The 16598-nt window shown below is 38.8% G+C and overlaps 1 protein-coding gene across 1 annotated transcript in view; it reads right to left on the reverse strand.

The window, feature by feature from the left end:
* Positions 1–430: 430 nt before the first annotated feature.
* The window catches only part of LOC125239249 (cytoplasmic aconitate hydratase-like), a 72038-nt gene continuing 55870 nt past the window's right edge, over positions 431–16598 (reverse strand). The window contains 6 exon segments of the mRNA XM_048146781.1: positions 431–842; positions 3620–3805; positions 5875–5971; positions 7634–7807; positions 9796–9932; positions 14527–14655. Coding sequence (XP_048002738.1) covers positions 732–842; positions 3620–3805; positions 5875–5971; positions 7634–7807; positions 9796–9932; positions 14527–14655 — 834 coding nt within the window. The 3' untranslated portion in view covers positions 431–731.

Genomic DNA, 16598 nt, shown 5'->3' on the forward strand with positions numbered 1-16598 from the left:
GCTAATGTTACAATATTATTAATCAGTATTCTGTTTTCAATTCCTTCTGCTTGTAATATAAGTTGTAAACTCTTTAAAATTACATTTTTGGCAGACGAGACACTGTTGACACCTAGTGTCGAGTAGTGGTACTGATAATTTACGCTATTTGAGATGTCACTACAAATAACCTGCATTTACTGATGTATGGAGTTACACTAGGGGTTACTCTTTCCTTATTTATTACTCTACGATTAAACTAAAGATATAAACAGTCAATGTTCACTTACACTTAAAAAAGAAAATAGTTTCAGTTAATAAAATAAAAATAATATTAACAACATATTTTGAGTATAAATATAAAGTTTTTGATATCAAAAAAAAAACACACAAAAAAAAACAATTATGGAAGTGTTGTAATTGTATAAAAACAGTATTAAATTTTGAGTAGAAAAATAAGTATTATTGATTAAAAAAAAAGAAACGAATTCTTTTACACAAAGTACAAAAGTTGAACTTTTTCGGACTATATAACCTTAAACAACATTGCTTTCTAAAACATCTCTTATTCAACTATTTAAAGTAGACAACACAGCCATACAACCGCGATACATGTAATGTGCCTACAGCATAGATTGTAGAAACCCCCATGTCTACAGAATTTTAGGTAGTCATACACTTGAAAAAATCATACCACCGCGATATATGCACTATTGCCCACAAAATCATACAACCGAGATATATGCAGTGTTTTACAGCATTTTTCTGATCATGTAGTTCAGGATTCCTCCGTTGCGGAAGTAGGTAAGATCTACCTCGGTGTCGAAACGAGCGATGACTTGGAACGACTTGCCGTTGTCAACCTGCAAAGGAACAGAGTGTTAGACAGTAAGTAAATATTCTTTACTAGCTTTTGCCAGCGGCTTCGCACGCGTCAAATTCGAAAATTGCGGAATACTTTATACAAACTTCCACCCCCCATTTTAGGGAAGTGGGTGGTTAGAAAGAGGCAAAAAGTAGCCTATGTCACTCTCCATCCCTTCAACTATCTCCACTTAAAAAATCAAGTCAATTCATCGCTCTGTTTTGCCGACAAACAAACAGACACACATCCTTTCCCATTTATAATATCCCCCATTTATAATTTCCCATTTATAACTCCGAATAAAATCGTGTTCTATACTTTATAATATTAGTTTGGATTGCACCAATAATACATTTTACATGTGAAGTTTCAAAGCATGTTGAGTGAAAGTATAACTAGGTAACAACAGACGGTAGAACTATTTTGAGTAGGTAACCGAGGACCGCCATCTTGCGGAGCAAATTTGCTCGGGCAAGGCAAAAGTGCGCGCATGAGTTCAAGACGATTTTCATATTCGGCAAGGTCGAGGCCATGCCTTAATGTAAAAAAATAACGAAGATCTTTTTCTTTGGATAATAAGCTCCTATTTTAGTAGTTTTCTCAAATATGGTATGAAATAGTTTTGGTTAAATGTTATGTGTCATTGGCCGCGAGCTGAACCGAATGTTCGGCCGAATATTCGTATTCGGCTAAGTCCATATTCGGCTCATCTCTATTATGTACCATTGGCCGCGAAGTATGACGTTTCAGGTGCGGCTAGGACAAGAGGTCGATAATGGACTATCATACAAACCTTGCAGGCTTAGGCCGGCAGTCCTCTTTTTAACCGCCTTCCAAATCTCAAAGGAAGGGGTTATCAAGTCGTCTGTATGTTTTTTTTTTTATTTTTTTTTTTAATGTTTGTTCCTCGATATCTCCGTCGTTACTAGACCGATTTTGAAAAATTTGTTTTTGATTGAATGTATATGCATACAGATTGGTCCCATTTTTCTCAGAACCCAGTTCTGATGATGGGATCCTGGAGAAATCGAGGGAACTCCTCAAATCTGAAAGGCATACATATGGTGATTTTTGTGTTTTTAAAGGAACAGCATGCATTTACGTACGGAACAGTGACATTTGGTGCAGTGGAACTCCTGATGATGGTCAGAATGGAACTCCTCAAATCTGAACGGCACACTTATAGTGACTTTGGTATTTTTATAAGAACAGCATGCACTTACGTCCAGAACAGTGATATTTGGTGCAGTGGAATTGCTATGATGGTCAGAACGGAACTCCTCAAATCTGAACGGCACACTTATAGTGACTTTGGTATTTTTATAAGAACAGCATGCACTTACGTCCATAACAGTGACATTTGGTGCAGTGGAACTGCTGATGAAGAGTGAGCCGCCCCTGGTTAGAGTTTCGTTCTGATAATCATTCTCATCTGTAAGTACTTCAGAATCATCCAGATTTCAAAATTGGTTCAGAAATGACGGAGATATCGAATAACAAACATTAAAAAATATACAGACGAATTGATAACATAATCCAACATTTGAAAGTATTTATCACCAGAACCCCAAAGGAAGGCGGTTTTTTTTTCCTTAAAAATTATTTAAATTCCGGTCACAGATATTTGTGACATGACATCTAGGTATTTAGCCATTTACAAGAATATAAGGGACTTTACAGACGTGCCGACTACAACTGGTACAGGGCCGAGGCAATATATTTTTGGTGCTTTTATTTTTTTTTTTTTTTTTTTTATATATTTTTTCTGTTTTTTTTTATTGATATATACGGGGTTACCAAAACGGGAACGAAAATTTGATTAGTTTTGAGCTACGACGCACCGTTTAGGAGATACAGCCATTCAAAGTTTTTATTTTCAGTAGACTTTTATTTATCTCATACTACTTATGTTTGAAAATAGCACTATACATACTTCGGCGGGAAATATGGGGTTGCCGGCCGAAGACATACAGACGGACAAGCGAAGCGAGCCTTTGCCTGCTGAGCTTTTGCACCGGCCTCTGTAGTAATGTACTGTTTACCTGCACAGTGAGCCGCTGACCCGGAGTCAGCTCCGCGCCCATGAGCCCCAGGCCGTCAGCGCAGTCCCCAGGCACTAGCGGCGAGTGACTAGAGTGGTGACAGTGACTAGAGCGGTGATAGTGACTAGAGGGGTGAGTGACAGTGACTAGAGCAGTGACTGACTAGAGGGGTGAGTGACAGTGACTAGAGCTGAGACAGTGACTACAGCGGTTTGTGACAGTGACTACTTGTGAGTGACCAGGGTTCGAAAATATCCGATATTTATAATAAATATCAAAATATCGGATATTTATGATATATATCGGATATATATCAACTTCGATATATATCCATTTTGTATGGAAGGCATATTATTATGTTGTTGCAATATTTATGAATACAACTTAAGATAAGGAAAATTCTACTAAAAATCATAACATATAGCAGAAAAACAGTAACAAACACAAAAACACTATACTTTTAACAATGTAACATTTTTTTTAAACCATTTTGGTATTGCAATATTTATAAAAAAATTATGTTTATCGGATATTTATATCCATTGATATATATCGTCGAACCCCGCTGAATATATATCCGATATATATCGGATATATATCCTCGAACCCTGTGAGTGACAGTGACTACTTGTGAGTGACAGTGACTACTTGTGAGTGACAGTGACTACTTGTGAGTGACATTGACTACTGGTGAGTGACAGTAACTATAGAGGCGAGTGAGAGTCAGTATTACCTGCACAGTGAGCCGCTGGCCCGGAGTCAAGTCCTGCGGCACGCGCACACTGTAGCGCTCCGCCCCCGTGAGCCCCAGGCCGTCAGCGGAGTCTCCGGACAGGAACTGGAGAGGCATGATGCCCATGCCGACCAAGTTTGAGCGGTGGATGCGCTCGAATGACTCGCCGATTACAGCTTTGATGCCCTGCACAACAATAGTACAATTAAGACGCTGACAGCACCCAATGGCCTTGACGCTAGCGTACACTGTCTAGAGTAAGTGAGAGCGCGATGTCTGTCTAATCGCATGGAAGTAAGTGAGAGTGCGATGTCAAGAGAGCGGCTAGGTACGAAAAGTGCGGAAAAAAATAAAAAAAAATAGAAAGATGCATTATTTGTGCAAAATGTTTCGTTAGTGTTTTAGATATATATATATATATATATATATATATATATATATATATATATATATATATATATATATACATATATATATATTTTTTATAGCCTATATTGTTTCCCACTGCTGGGCAAAGGCTTCCCCTGTTTTCCGCCACTCGTCACGGCTCTTTGCATGTATATTTTTGTCATTATAATATTAATTAAAAACAGCTAAGTGAGTAATTGAACGACACAGAACCGTTTAATGACGAACTCGAGACTTCATTACGAGATTTCATTAAATCATGTATCGAGTACGGCTATGTTCGTTGAAATATAATGAATAATAACATATAATTTACTTGCCTTACTAAGACTAATAGTTTGTCTTAAAAAACTGCGCAAGTAACATCAATTTTACGCAATTGGGTATTGTCAGCCCCTTAAATACACATAAAATCACGCCTGTATTCCCAAACAAGGTAGGCAGCAGTGGCAGAGCTTCGATACAACTCGATTCCCTACGGGTTCACTAAAATTCTTCAGTATCTGTAGAAGTCCATACTAATCAGATCCTGAAAACCCTCCGGCTTTATCAACGAAAATTTTCACGCCACGCTACTGGTAGGCAGAGCACATGGAACTGCTCAAGTCTCAGTGCCACTCTTGAAAATCAAGGGTTTGAAAGAAAACGATTTTTTTTTTTTATTATAGGACATTCTTACACAGATTGACTGAGTCCCACGTTAAGCTCAAGAAGGCTTGTGTTGTGGGTACTCAGACAACGATATATATAATATATAAATACTTATATACATAGAAAACATCCATGACTCAGGAACAAATATCTGTGCTCATCACACAAATAAATGCCCTTACCGGGATTCGAACCCGGGACCGCGGCGCAGCAGGGTCACTACCAACTGCGCCAGACCAATCCCATAACTCTATGAAGATATTTCGAAGGTACATTTTTTTCTCACACTTTATTATAAGAAGTTATTTATGCTCTAAGAACAAATTAAATTATTTTCGTAGAAAATATTTTAACTTGTATTAATCACCTGAGTTGATTCAGCTAGGAGGTCGAACCACACTGTTCTACCTCAGGGATGGCAGAGGGCGCCACGAGCCTTCGGGAATGTCATATACTTGGAAATTTCGACCCTTGCCTTCGTGCACCGATGGCCGAGTGGTTTCAGGCATTCGCCAAGCGAAATACGCTGGTTCGATTCCAGCTCGGAACACTGGAGGCCTTGGTCACTTTTTCTTTGTATATGACATTTAAATAGTTAAGCTATTTATGCCTTAACCCTTAAATGCATGGTGATGTATATATGCATCACATATTTGATGGCTCGTGGTTCGATATGTAGCTATCCAAAACCACATTTATTGCTTAATTATTATTCATTATTTATTATTATTTAATAAACAATTAAATAAATTAAATAATATAATGATTTACTATTTATTATTCAAGGATTAAGATGAAATGGCGGAAAAGCGTGAAAAAACAGGACGATGGCGATTTTTAGTATGTGATTTAGTTTGATTTTTTGGGAGTTAGTAATTAGTTTATGTTTAAACATTTTATCATAGAGATTCCACAAATAGTGTGCCTTTTTAATAGTAGTCATTTTTTTTAATAAAACTTACCAATTACGATATATTTATATAAATAAGATTTGGCCTATTTAACTTCTAACACTGATTTAGTATAAAAATCGATCTTAAATATTTTTTTTATTATTTTTCCCAGAGTCAGAAAACCATTGTCTATCACATATATTAATATCTCGTTAAAAGAAAAATTCATGCATTTAAGGGTTAAGGGTTTCTCCTGCATGTAATTTGAAGGGTTTTTTGGGTGATTTTTTTTCGTGAACTCACCAGCAGATAGGGTCCCTTGGCGGCCCAGTCTCGGCTGGAGCCAGACCCGTAGTCCTTGCCCACGATGGCGATCAGAGGCACATTCTCTTGCGCGTATCTGGTGAAATAAACACTAGGTTAAATAGTAGTTCAAAAGGTTGCAAAAAGGTCTGGGGGGCTACCATGAAGTGCTAAAGACGTTCAGTTTAGGTTGAGAGAAAGGGACACAGCTATAGCATTTACATAGCTCCGTCTCTCTCTCTCAACCTAAACTGAACGGCTTTAGCACGTCATGGTAACCCCCCAGGTCAGAAGTACTCGAAACCGACGAGCGTGTATGAGAAACGTTACGAAAGTGTGTGAAGCGAAAGTGGTTTGTCAGGATCGTAGTAAATGGAAATCCGTCATCTCTGCCTACCCCTCTGGGAAACAGGCGTGATTGTATGTATGTATGTATGTATGTAGTTCTAATGTTACATGGTTTTATAAAAAATGTGTTTAATGTATGTATGAGTAAAAGTATGTAGCGAAACGACTTCTTCCGACTATCTTCTGATGATGTTAATCTGTGTGTCTGTTAATCTGTCTGTCTGTTAGTTTGTCTGTCTCTCCATCCGTTTGACTGTCCATCTGTCTGTCTGACTGTTTGTCTGTTAGTTTCTCTGTCTCTCTATCTGTGACATCTGTCTGTCGATCCGTCTGGTTGTCTGTCCGTCTGTCTGTCTAGCTGTCTGTCCGTCTGTCTGTCTAGCTGTCTGTCCATCTGTCTGTCTGTCCGTCTAACTGTTTATCTGTTAGAATATGTCCATGACGCCCCCGCTAGGATGGTGCGTGGTCCTCAGTCCGTCTGTCTTTCTGTCTGTCTCACCTGTCAGCCGCATCGAATATGTCCATAACGTCCTCGCTAGGATAGTGCGTGGTCCTCGGTCCGTCTGTCTGTCTGTCTGTCTCACCTGTCAGCCGCATCGAATATGTCCATAACGTCCCCGCTAGGGTGGTGCGTGGTCCTCGGTCCGTCTGTCTGTCTGTCTGTCTCACCTGTCAGCCGCATCGAATATGCCCATAACGTCCCCGTTAGGATAGTGCGTGGTGCTCGGTCCGTCTGTCTGTCTGTCTGTCTCACTTGTCAGCGGCATCGAATATGTCCATAACGTCCCCGCTAGGATGGTGCGTGGTCCTCGGTCCGTCTGTCTGTCTGTCTGTCTCACCTGTCAGCCGCATCGAATATGCCCATAACGTCCCCGTTAGGATAGTGCGTGGTGCTCGGTCCGTCTGTCTGTCTGTCTGTCTCACCTGTCAGCCGCATCGAATATGTCCATAACGTCCCCGCTAGGATGGTGCGTGGTCCTCGGTCCGTCTGTCTGTCTGTCTCACCTGTCAGCGGCATCGAATATGTCCATAACGTCCCCGCTAGGATGGTGCGTGGTCCTCGGTCCATCTGTCTGTCTGTCTGTCTGTCTCACCTGTCAGCCGCATCGAATATCGTCACTACTTTGAAAAAATCTCGTATCTCAGGCTGCTCCTCAAAGTTAAAACGCAGTAAGTCTATATGCATTCCATACATACTTACTACAATTTTCTTTTCATTGACAGACGAAGATAGGTACAAGTTTTTTTTAAAGTAGTGACGATATGTCCATAACGTCCCCGATAGGGTGGTGCGTGGTCTTCGGTCCGTTTGTCTGTCTGTCTGTCTCACCTGCCGGTGCGTGGTCCTCGGTCCGTCTGTCTGCCTATCTACCTGTCTATCTCTGTATGTAGGTATGTGTGTCTGTCTCACCTGTCAGCCGCATCGAATATGTCCATAACGTCCCCGCTAGGATGGTGCGTGGTTCTCGCCCCGGGCGCGGGCGCCATCTTGTTCACGAGGCGAATGTTCGCGAACGTGCCTCGAGACATAATGGCGTCGTTGCCTCGGCGAGAGCCGTACGAGTTGAACTCGCGAGGGGTTAGTCTGTGGACAAAAATAAATATTATTTACCAAGAAAAGGAATAGCTACAATTTAATCATTTACTGTGACTTCCACACTAGGCAAAGCCTGTTTCGCGGAAGTCCGGTTACTTAAGATAGTTTAACAAAAACCGGCCAAGAGCGTGTCGGGCCACGCTCAGTGTAGGGTTCCGTAGTTTTTCGTATTTTTCTCAAAAACTACTGAACCTATCAAGTTCAAAACAATTTTCCTAGAAAGTATTTTTAAAGTTCTATTTTTGTGATTTTTTTCATATTTTTTAAACATATGGTTCAAAAGTTAGAGGGGGGGGGACGCACTTTTTTTTCCTTTAGGAGTGATTATTTCCGAAAATATTAATATTATCAAAAAACGGTCTTAGTAAACCCTTATTCATTTTTAAATACCTATCCAACAATATATCACACGTTGGGGTTGGAATGAAAAAAAATATCAGCCCCCACTTTACATGTAGGGGGGGTACCCTAATAAAACATTTTTTATTTTTGCACTTTGTTGGCGTGATTGATATACGTATTGGTACCAAATTTCAGCTTTCTAGTGCTTACGGTTACTGAGATTATCCGCGGACGGACGGACGGACGGACGGACGGACGGACGGACGGACGGACAGACAGACATGGCGAAACTATAAGGGTTCCTAGTTGACTACGGAACCCTAAAAATGATTCGGCTATTGACATACATTAAAATAGGAAAATCAAAAATTAAATGCTAAATGTAACAAAAATCTAACAATTTGGGACTAAGGTCGAAGACCGGCATAGTTTATTTGAAATAAAGTTTGAGTGGATAAAACTCTATAATTAATGTACTTTGGCGTAATGCGCATGGTCCTATGGGATAGCAAATATTAAATAATATTAAATAAATAAATATGCGAAACACCGTACACAGATCAACCTAGCCCCAAACTATGGGTGCTAGGCGACGATATACATACTTGTACGAGTATATGTAGATTTACATACATACATACATACAATCACGCCTGTATCCCATAAAGGGGTAGGCAGAACACATGAAACTACTAAAGCTTCAGTGCCACTCTTGGCAAATAAGGGGTTGAAAGAAAACGAAACTGTGACATTGCAGTGACAGGTTGCCAGCCTCTCACTGCAATTTCACAGGTAGATTTAAAGTCTGTAAAATATTACTAGATTTTATTATGACCTAAAAACAGCAAAAAATATTTTTAAAGTATAAGTACTTTTACGTAATCAGACGAAAACAACACAGTCATGTTCACAGATGTCATATATACCATAGATCAAGCAAACGTATCTACTTAGCGTGTCAAATGAACTCAGTGAAATCCACTGAGTTGTCCGTCTTTACTCGCAGCTTGCAGCTTTCGGGCGTCAATTTTTGTAAGTTGAAGTCAACCAAAACATAAAAAATGCCTCGTTACGTGATATTCAATTGCAACAACACAAAAAATATGAACAATCAAGAGCCTGAGACATATTTAAAATTACGGACAAGAATCAACTTCAGTACAAAATTTGACACGCTCGGCCCCTATACAAATATATGAATTTGTTTCTTCTATCTAAATTAAGTTCTGTGGTCATGTTAATCTATAGATTATCTGTGCATCAGGTCATTATATTCGAAAACAATATTTTCTGACTTTTAAGTATGAGGCATAAAGTTCATTATGTCAGTGATTGTTGACACGAAGTAAGTTCGAATTCGATGACGTCACTACATCGCTGACAGCGTTTTCGGTGGCCAAAAAAAAAATACACATAAGTATTAGAAATATCTGTGTTCATCGCACAAATAAATGGCCTTACTGGGATTCGAACCATGGACCGCAGCTTATTAGGCAGGGTAACGCGCTAGGCCATCGTCGAACAATATCACTTTACATTCAACGCGTCCTAGGAAAAATTGAGATTTTTTTTACCAGATATATCAAGTGTAAATGAATTAATTTTTCCCCTATATTTCCAGATGCTGAACATACCCTCTGCCGGCGAGGTAGCGGGCCGCAGGGGAGTTCCGCGCAATAGCTCCGGCGGGGGAGATGTGGTCCGTCGTCACAGAATCGCCCAGGAGGAGGAGGCAGCGAGCGTTCTCAATGTCGCGAATGGTGCCGAGCTCCTGTAAACAATATTGAATTTTACTATATTTTTTTTTTTCCAGCCTGCGTTAGTGTCCCACTGCTGGGCAAAGGCCTCCCCTCTCTTCCTCCACTCGACCCTATCACTCGCATTTCCCCACCAATTGGGATAAAAATTTTCCAGGTCGTCGCACCATCTCCTTTTTGGTCTGCCTGAACCCCTACCTACACCATCTATCGTAGTCCGTGGGTCGAGTGGGAACTCGGTAACCATTTTGGCCCACCTTTCAGGATGCATGCGGCAGATTTTACTATATTATTAAATTAAAACGGGACTTAATCACGTAAAACTTACGTTTATATACAACTCCCTTCGGTCGTGTTTTAATTTATGGTCTCTTGTTTCTAACTTTGTCTTTTTTGCACTTGTATCATAATGTACTAATAATTTATATTTTTAATCTTAATATATTGTAATTTATTTACTTGATCCGCCACACGCTTCGTCAAAACACAGATGTAATCCGCCCAAGCGTCGTCAGATTCTTATTCTATATTATCAATAAAACAAACCACAATATCTGCAACACGCTTCGTCAACACACAAAAACTAACATAACTTAATAATTCAATATTAATTGAATAACATATTTGTACCTATTTGAAGTGTAAAATAATACCTGTTGACGTATAAAATGTACATTTTATGAATAAATCATTGAATTGAATTGAATTGAATTGAATAACTACAAACTATTTCCATCCCCTCTCTGCACCGTGCCTGGCCCGAAAGTTCCCATCACACTGGCCGCATTCCCACGCTGTATAGCGATGGAAACTTGTTGGACCAGCCAAGACCCAGAACGGGGATCACTACCCTTGTCCCGCAAACGTCTGCCCAACTCCCTAAATAGCCCTAACGCCTCAATACCCCAGGGTCCAGCAGTCTCAACAGCGACCGGTACAAAATCGTACGTCGCTTCCAAGGTGGAGTACTTCGCATGTTTTAGTTTTGCAGCCGCCTCCGCCGCCGCTCCCGCTGACTTAAGGGTGTGCCTCAAATGAGATGCAGCATACGTACTTACACATGTTGCATCCCACAAGAGACAACGCCCCCTCCGCCAAGGGAATCTATATTTATATTTTTAGTAGTCACACTAGGTACTATTAAACTAGAAACTGAAATATAGGCAACTATATAAAGAAAGGCAGGAAAATATTACCAGCATTGAAATAGGCGAGACGACTAAAAAAAAACTAATTAGTCCGTCAGTTAGATTATCAAAGAATTTTAGACACGTTCTTTTTCTTTTTTCTCGTAAACGAAAAATGACGACGGTACAGTGCGTTGAAGTTTCGCGTGACGTCACGCCTAGGTACAATTTTTACTTAGAAGTTTAGTGACGTCACGAGCCCCCACTCCGGAACTTTGATCTTTGTATTTTTTCATTATTTAGAAATAGCGAAAAATATGTGTTTAGTATTTTTGAACGATCTAACTGACGGACTAAACAGAATGTCATTTTTAGGGTTCCGTAGTCAACTAGGAACCCTTATAGTTTCGCCATGTCTGTCTGTCTGTCCGTCCGTCCGTACTACGATCGTTTTTTGATAATATTAATATTTTCGGAAATAATCGCTCCTGAAGAAAAAAAAAGTGCGTCCCCCCCCCTCTAACTTTTGAACCATATGGTTAAAAAATATGAAAAAAATCACAAAATAGTAAGGCGGCGGAATTGAAAAAAGTCGTCTAGTTTTAAAGTTGATGTGACTGGAGAGTATACTGCTGACAAGTGGTATCGTTGTGATCGGTAGACTTTACTGAGTACGAAATAATGACTTGTCACATTCTCAGACTGTGGGGGGGTTAACTATGACGTCACAAAGATCGCGGTCCCGGGTTTCAATTTTTTGCCAATTTGTCTAGAACCCCTTATCCAATTTTGAAAAATGAGGTGTCGATTGAAAGCGTATAACATGCTGATTAAGATTTCTTATAAGTGAAAAGTATAGTTTTGTTAGTTTTTTTTTTAATTAACAATAATGCAAAAAATAATTTTTTTTTACTCTGTTTTTTGATTTTTGTGACTCAAAAAGGCAATGAAAACGGCCACTTAGCTAAAAAATATGTTATATAAATCATTTAACTACATTATTAAGCTATCTGTTGCTTTTAAAATTTCTACAATCGGATAATAAATAAGCAAACTACAAGCACATACCTGTAGGCGGGGAGTACCGCTTGACACGCGTTCCCATACATTCGGCGTCTACCAAATTACACCTCGCGCAAAATTCGTTTCAAGCAGATATACCTCTAATCTTATTCATCGTAACCTATCAATATTGGTATCATTTGAAAGAACAATTAAAGTTCTTTAAGAAACAATATCAACCATTTTCTTAAAATCAATAATCGCCAGTCTACGGTGATTACAAAGAAAAAAAGCGGGGATGCAATTTGACTGGTTCCCTGGGTTTGATACCCTAGACGAGTTTAAAAGGGGAGGTAAAGGTGACAAATATGGGTTGTTCTCTGTCCTGAAAGCTACACAGAGGGCCAGGGGAAGAAAAACTAGGGTTTAAGTTTAGTTTTAAGTTATTTTTTCTTTTATTTGTTGATTTTATTGTGTTTAATTTTTTTGTAATTTTATCATGAATACATGCTGGTTTCTTTTTGTGAAAATGCCCTTTTTTATGAGTAAATCGATGAATTTCATGGCATTTTCCGATAGAGACTAAAATTAACTTTCAAATAAGGCCACATAGTCATACTTTTACTTATATAATATTAAGGGTAATAGCCCCGGCGGAGTAGTGCAAGCGGGACAGCAGTGTAGCAATCCATAGACCTGACTTCACTGGTTTTTCAGTGCCACACAGTCTTACGAGGTGCCCTGCGCGCCCTGCTCTCTAATATGTGGGTCAATACTGCTTCAACGCAAACGATTGAGATGTGTGATTTTTTTGACACTGAGTGTATTTGCAGGAGCTGCATGTACTTAACAAGTGTACCCCAACAACTATTTCATATTTATAACGCATTATTAATAATAAATATGCTCTTAATGTTATCTTGACTTCTGTCGAATAATTATGTTCTGAGAAAAGTGGCTAAAAGTAATGATTATAATTACTAAAACATTATAGGTAACTTCATTTTAGTGATTTAATATGTATAACGACCGAAGTCTAATCGTCTTGATTTTAAGATTACTTTTTAATACCTACTGGATCAAAAAACCGCACCTCTAAGTCGTTTGAGTTCAAACGGTATTACCCTTAATATTATATGAGTAAAAGTATGTATATGTGGCCTTATTTGAAAGTTAATTTTATTCTCTATCGGAAAATGCCATGAAATTCATCACATTTTTCATAAAAAAGTGAATTTTCAGCAAAAGAAACCAACGTGTATCCTTGATAAAATTACAAAAAAAATTAAACAATAAAATCAACAAATAAAAGAAAAAATAACTTAAAACTAAACTTAAACCCTAGTTTTTTCTCCCCTGACCCTCTGTGTAGCTTTTATGTCAGAGAACAACCCATATGTCACCTTTACCTCCCATTTTAAACTCGTCTATGGTATCAAACCTAGGAAACCAGTCAAATTCCATACCCACTTTTTTCCTTTGTAACCACCGCAGACTGGCGATTATTGATTTTAAGAAAATGATTGACATTGTTTCTTAAGGTACTTTAATTGTACTTTCAAATGATACCAATATTGATAGGTTACAATGAATAAGATTAGAGGTATATCTGCTTGAAACGAATTTTGCGCGAGGTGTAATTTGGTAGACGCCGAATGTATGGGAACGCGCGTCAAGCGGTACTCCCCGCCTACAGGTATGTGCTTGTAGTTTGCTTATTTATTATCCGATCGTAGAAATTTAAAAATCAACAGATAGCTTAACCTCTCGTATGCTTAGGAGCAGATCTGCTCCATATTGTTTCAACTTTAACATGTAGTTATTATGACTAATATATTAATGACAATTTTTTGACAGACGCATACGAAAGGTTAATAATGTAGTTAAATGATTTATATAACATATTTTTTAGCTAAGTGGCCGTTTTCACTGCTTTTTTGAGTCACAAAAATTAAAAAAGAGAGTAAAAAAAAGTATTTTTTGCATTATTGTTAATTAAAAAATAACTAACAAACCTATACTTTTCACTTATAAGAAATGTTAATCAGCATGTAATACGCTTTCAATCGACACCTCATTTTTCAAAATTGGATAAGGGGTTCTAGACAAATTGGCAAAAAATTGAAACCCGGGACCGCGATCTTTGTGACGTCATAGTTAACCCCCCCACAGTCTGAGAATGTGACAAGTCATTATTTCGTACTCAGTAAAGTCTACCGATCACAACGATACCACTTGTCAGCAGTATACTCTCCAGTCACATCAACTTTTTCCGAGACCCTCTCGCCGCTCTACTAAAAGTAGAACTTTATAAATATTTTCTAGGAAAATTATTTTGAACTTGATAGGTTCAGTAGTTTTTGAGAAAAATGCGAAAAACTACGGAACCCTACACTGAGCGTGGCCCGACACGCTCTTGGCCGGTTTTTAGGTAGTCGTCATTCCTATTGACATCGACAACTGAAGAAAGATTCGTTACCTTGGTCATGCCGTCGAAGAAAGGCGGTCTCTTGATGTAGGTAGAGTTGGGGTCCCAGCCGTACAGCTTGCCTTTGGGCACGTCCAATGCTTGCCAGGAAGGCGAGCCCAGTTCGATCTTCTCATACACCTGGAGGAAATACAATAAATGTTATTTGGGTGCGTAGCCAAATGCTCAATCGCTTAAGATAATATAGTTTTTCTACTATCGTGTTATTCGTCATTTACAGTGTCGTGCCTAGATCTTTAAAACCCTACATGTCAGATGCCAGCCGGGGCCGGCGCCCCGCGCACCCACGCATACATTAGAATAGAATAGAATAGAATATAATTTATTTCAGTATAAAAACACAGTTATACAATGCATACACAATGAGATGAAAAAAAAAGAAGATTTATAACTATAACATGTACACTGTAGGTAATTACACTGAAAAAGGTGAACACTCAGCATAATGCCCGGTCCTACTGGAGTAGTACCCGACGCTGGTCTTCCGTGAACACCTGTAGGGAGCGTAGTTGCACGTAGCTATTTATAATTACTACATATAGGGTTATATACCTATATTTTATACATATATGTACTTCACAAAATTTTTGACGCTAACAATTAATTATGACGATTAGTCTATTAAGAGAAAGGACAAGTTAAGTGGCTATTCTTGTTTTATATTTATTTTAAGAATTTTGTACTACAATCAAGTTAAATAACAATTTGGAAACTATGCAGATGAAGGCTATAAAAATTACAAAACTTCAATCACCCTGACATTGATTTTTGCTTAGAAAGAAGATAACGTTTTAGTTTTACTTTAAAAGACAGTAAAGAAGCAAGTTGCCTAAAAGGTGGTGGTAGGTTGTTCCAGCATTTCGTGGCAGTGTACTTAAAACTGCCCCGAAATGCTGCTGTTTTGTGTTTAGGACATATGAGAAGCGTAGAAAGCCTTTGGCGCTGAAAGAATCGAAGTTTGTCATACAGGTATCGAGGTGCTTGATACTTTACAACACCAAATAGTAGGCAAGCAAAATGGAGAAAGCGCCTGGATTCCATGTTCATCAGATCACTTCTGTTAAGATACGGGGTTACGTGAGTTCTTGGTGGGATTATGAAACAAAAACGAGCACAGGCATTTTGAACTCTCTATAACCGTGTCAGCATAATTAAGTTTAGATAATGTAAGTGATTCACATAGTGAGATTCTAAGGTATATGGATAAATAATTTCTAACTTGATAAAGAACCTTAAGCCTATAGAAACAATTCCTAGCAACATCGCAAACATGATTATGAAATCTTAAGTTTTGATCCATGATCACTCCTAGATTCTTGGCTTCTATGACTTGTTCAATGATACTATCTCCTATTTTCAATTGTGGCACAAACTTATTGATTTGTTGTATTTGTTTCTTTGTGCCTATAACCATAAACTTTGATTTATTTGGATTTAAGACTAGGTTATGTCGTGAGCACCAATCAGCTATATGGCTCAGATCCCGGTTAAATTCGTCTACCGCGGAGAGGGTTTCACTAGGGCGACATGGCAAATAGAGTTGGAGGTCGTCCGCATAGATATGGTAGTTACATTTCTTTATACAGCTATCTATATCCGCGCTATACAAAATGAACAATATTGGCCCCAATATCGAACCTTGCGGAACTCCGCGCGGAACAAGCGAGGCGGCAGAACAACTATTAATACCACTTTCATTGCAGAGTTCTACTCTTTGAGTACGGTCTTTCAAATAATTAGAGAACCATTTCAACGCAACAGAGTCAAACCCATAGTAGGCAAGCTTGGATATTAGTAGATTGTGATTAACTGTGTCAAACGCGCGTGAAAAGTCCAGTAACGCCAATAAAGTTCCGTTTCCAAGATCTGCCTCTGTCAGAAAGTCGTCGACGACATCTAGGAGTGCAGTCGCTGTGCTACGCCCTGCTCTAAACCCCGATTGTTTTTCTGGCAAAATCCCATTAGCATTTAAAAACTCCGTTACTTGCTGACAAACAATTTTTTCAATGACTTTGGAGAGAAATGGTAAAATGCTGATTGGTCTGAGATCCTTGCAGTCAGCC

Source organism: Leguminivora glycinivorella, chromosome 25, assembly GCF_023078275.1.
Source record: "Leguminivora glycinivorella isolate SPB_JAAS2020 chromosome 25, LegGlyc_1.1, whole genome shotgun sequence".
In the NCBI taxonomy this organism is placed as follows: Eukaryota; Metazoa; Arthropoda; class Insecta; order Lepidoptera; family Tortricidae; genus Leguminivora; species Leguminivora glycinivorella.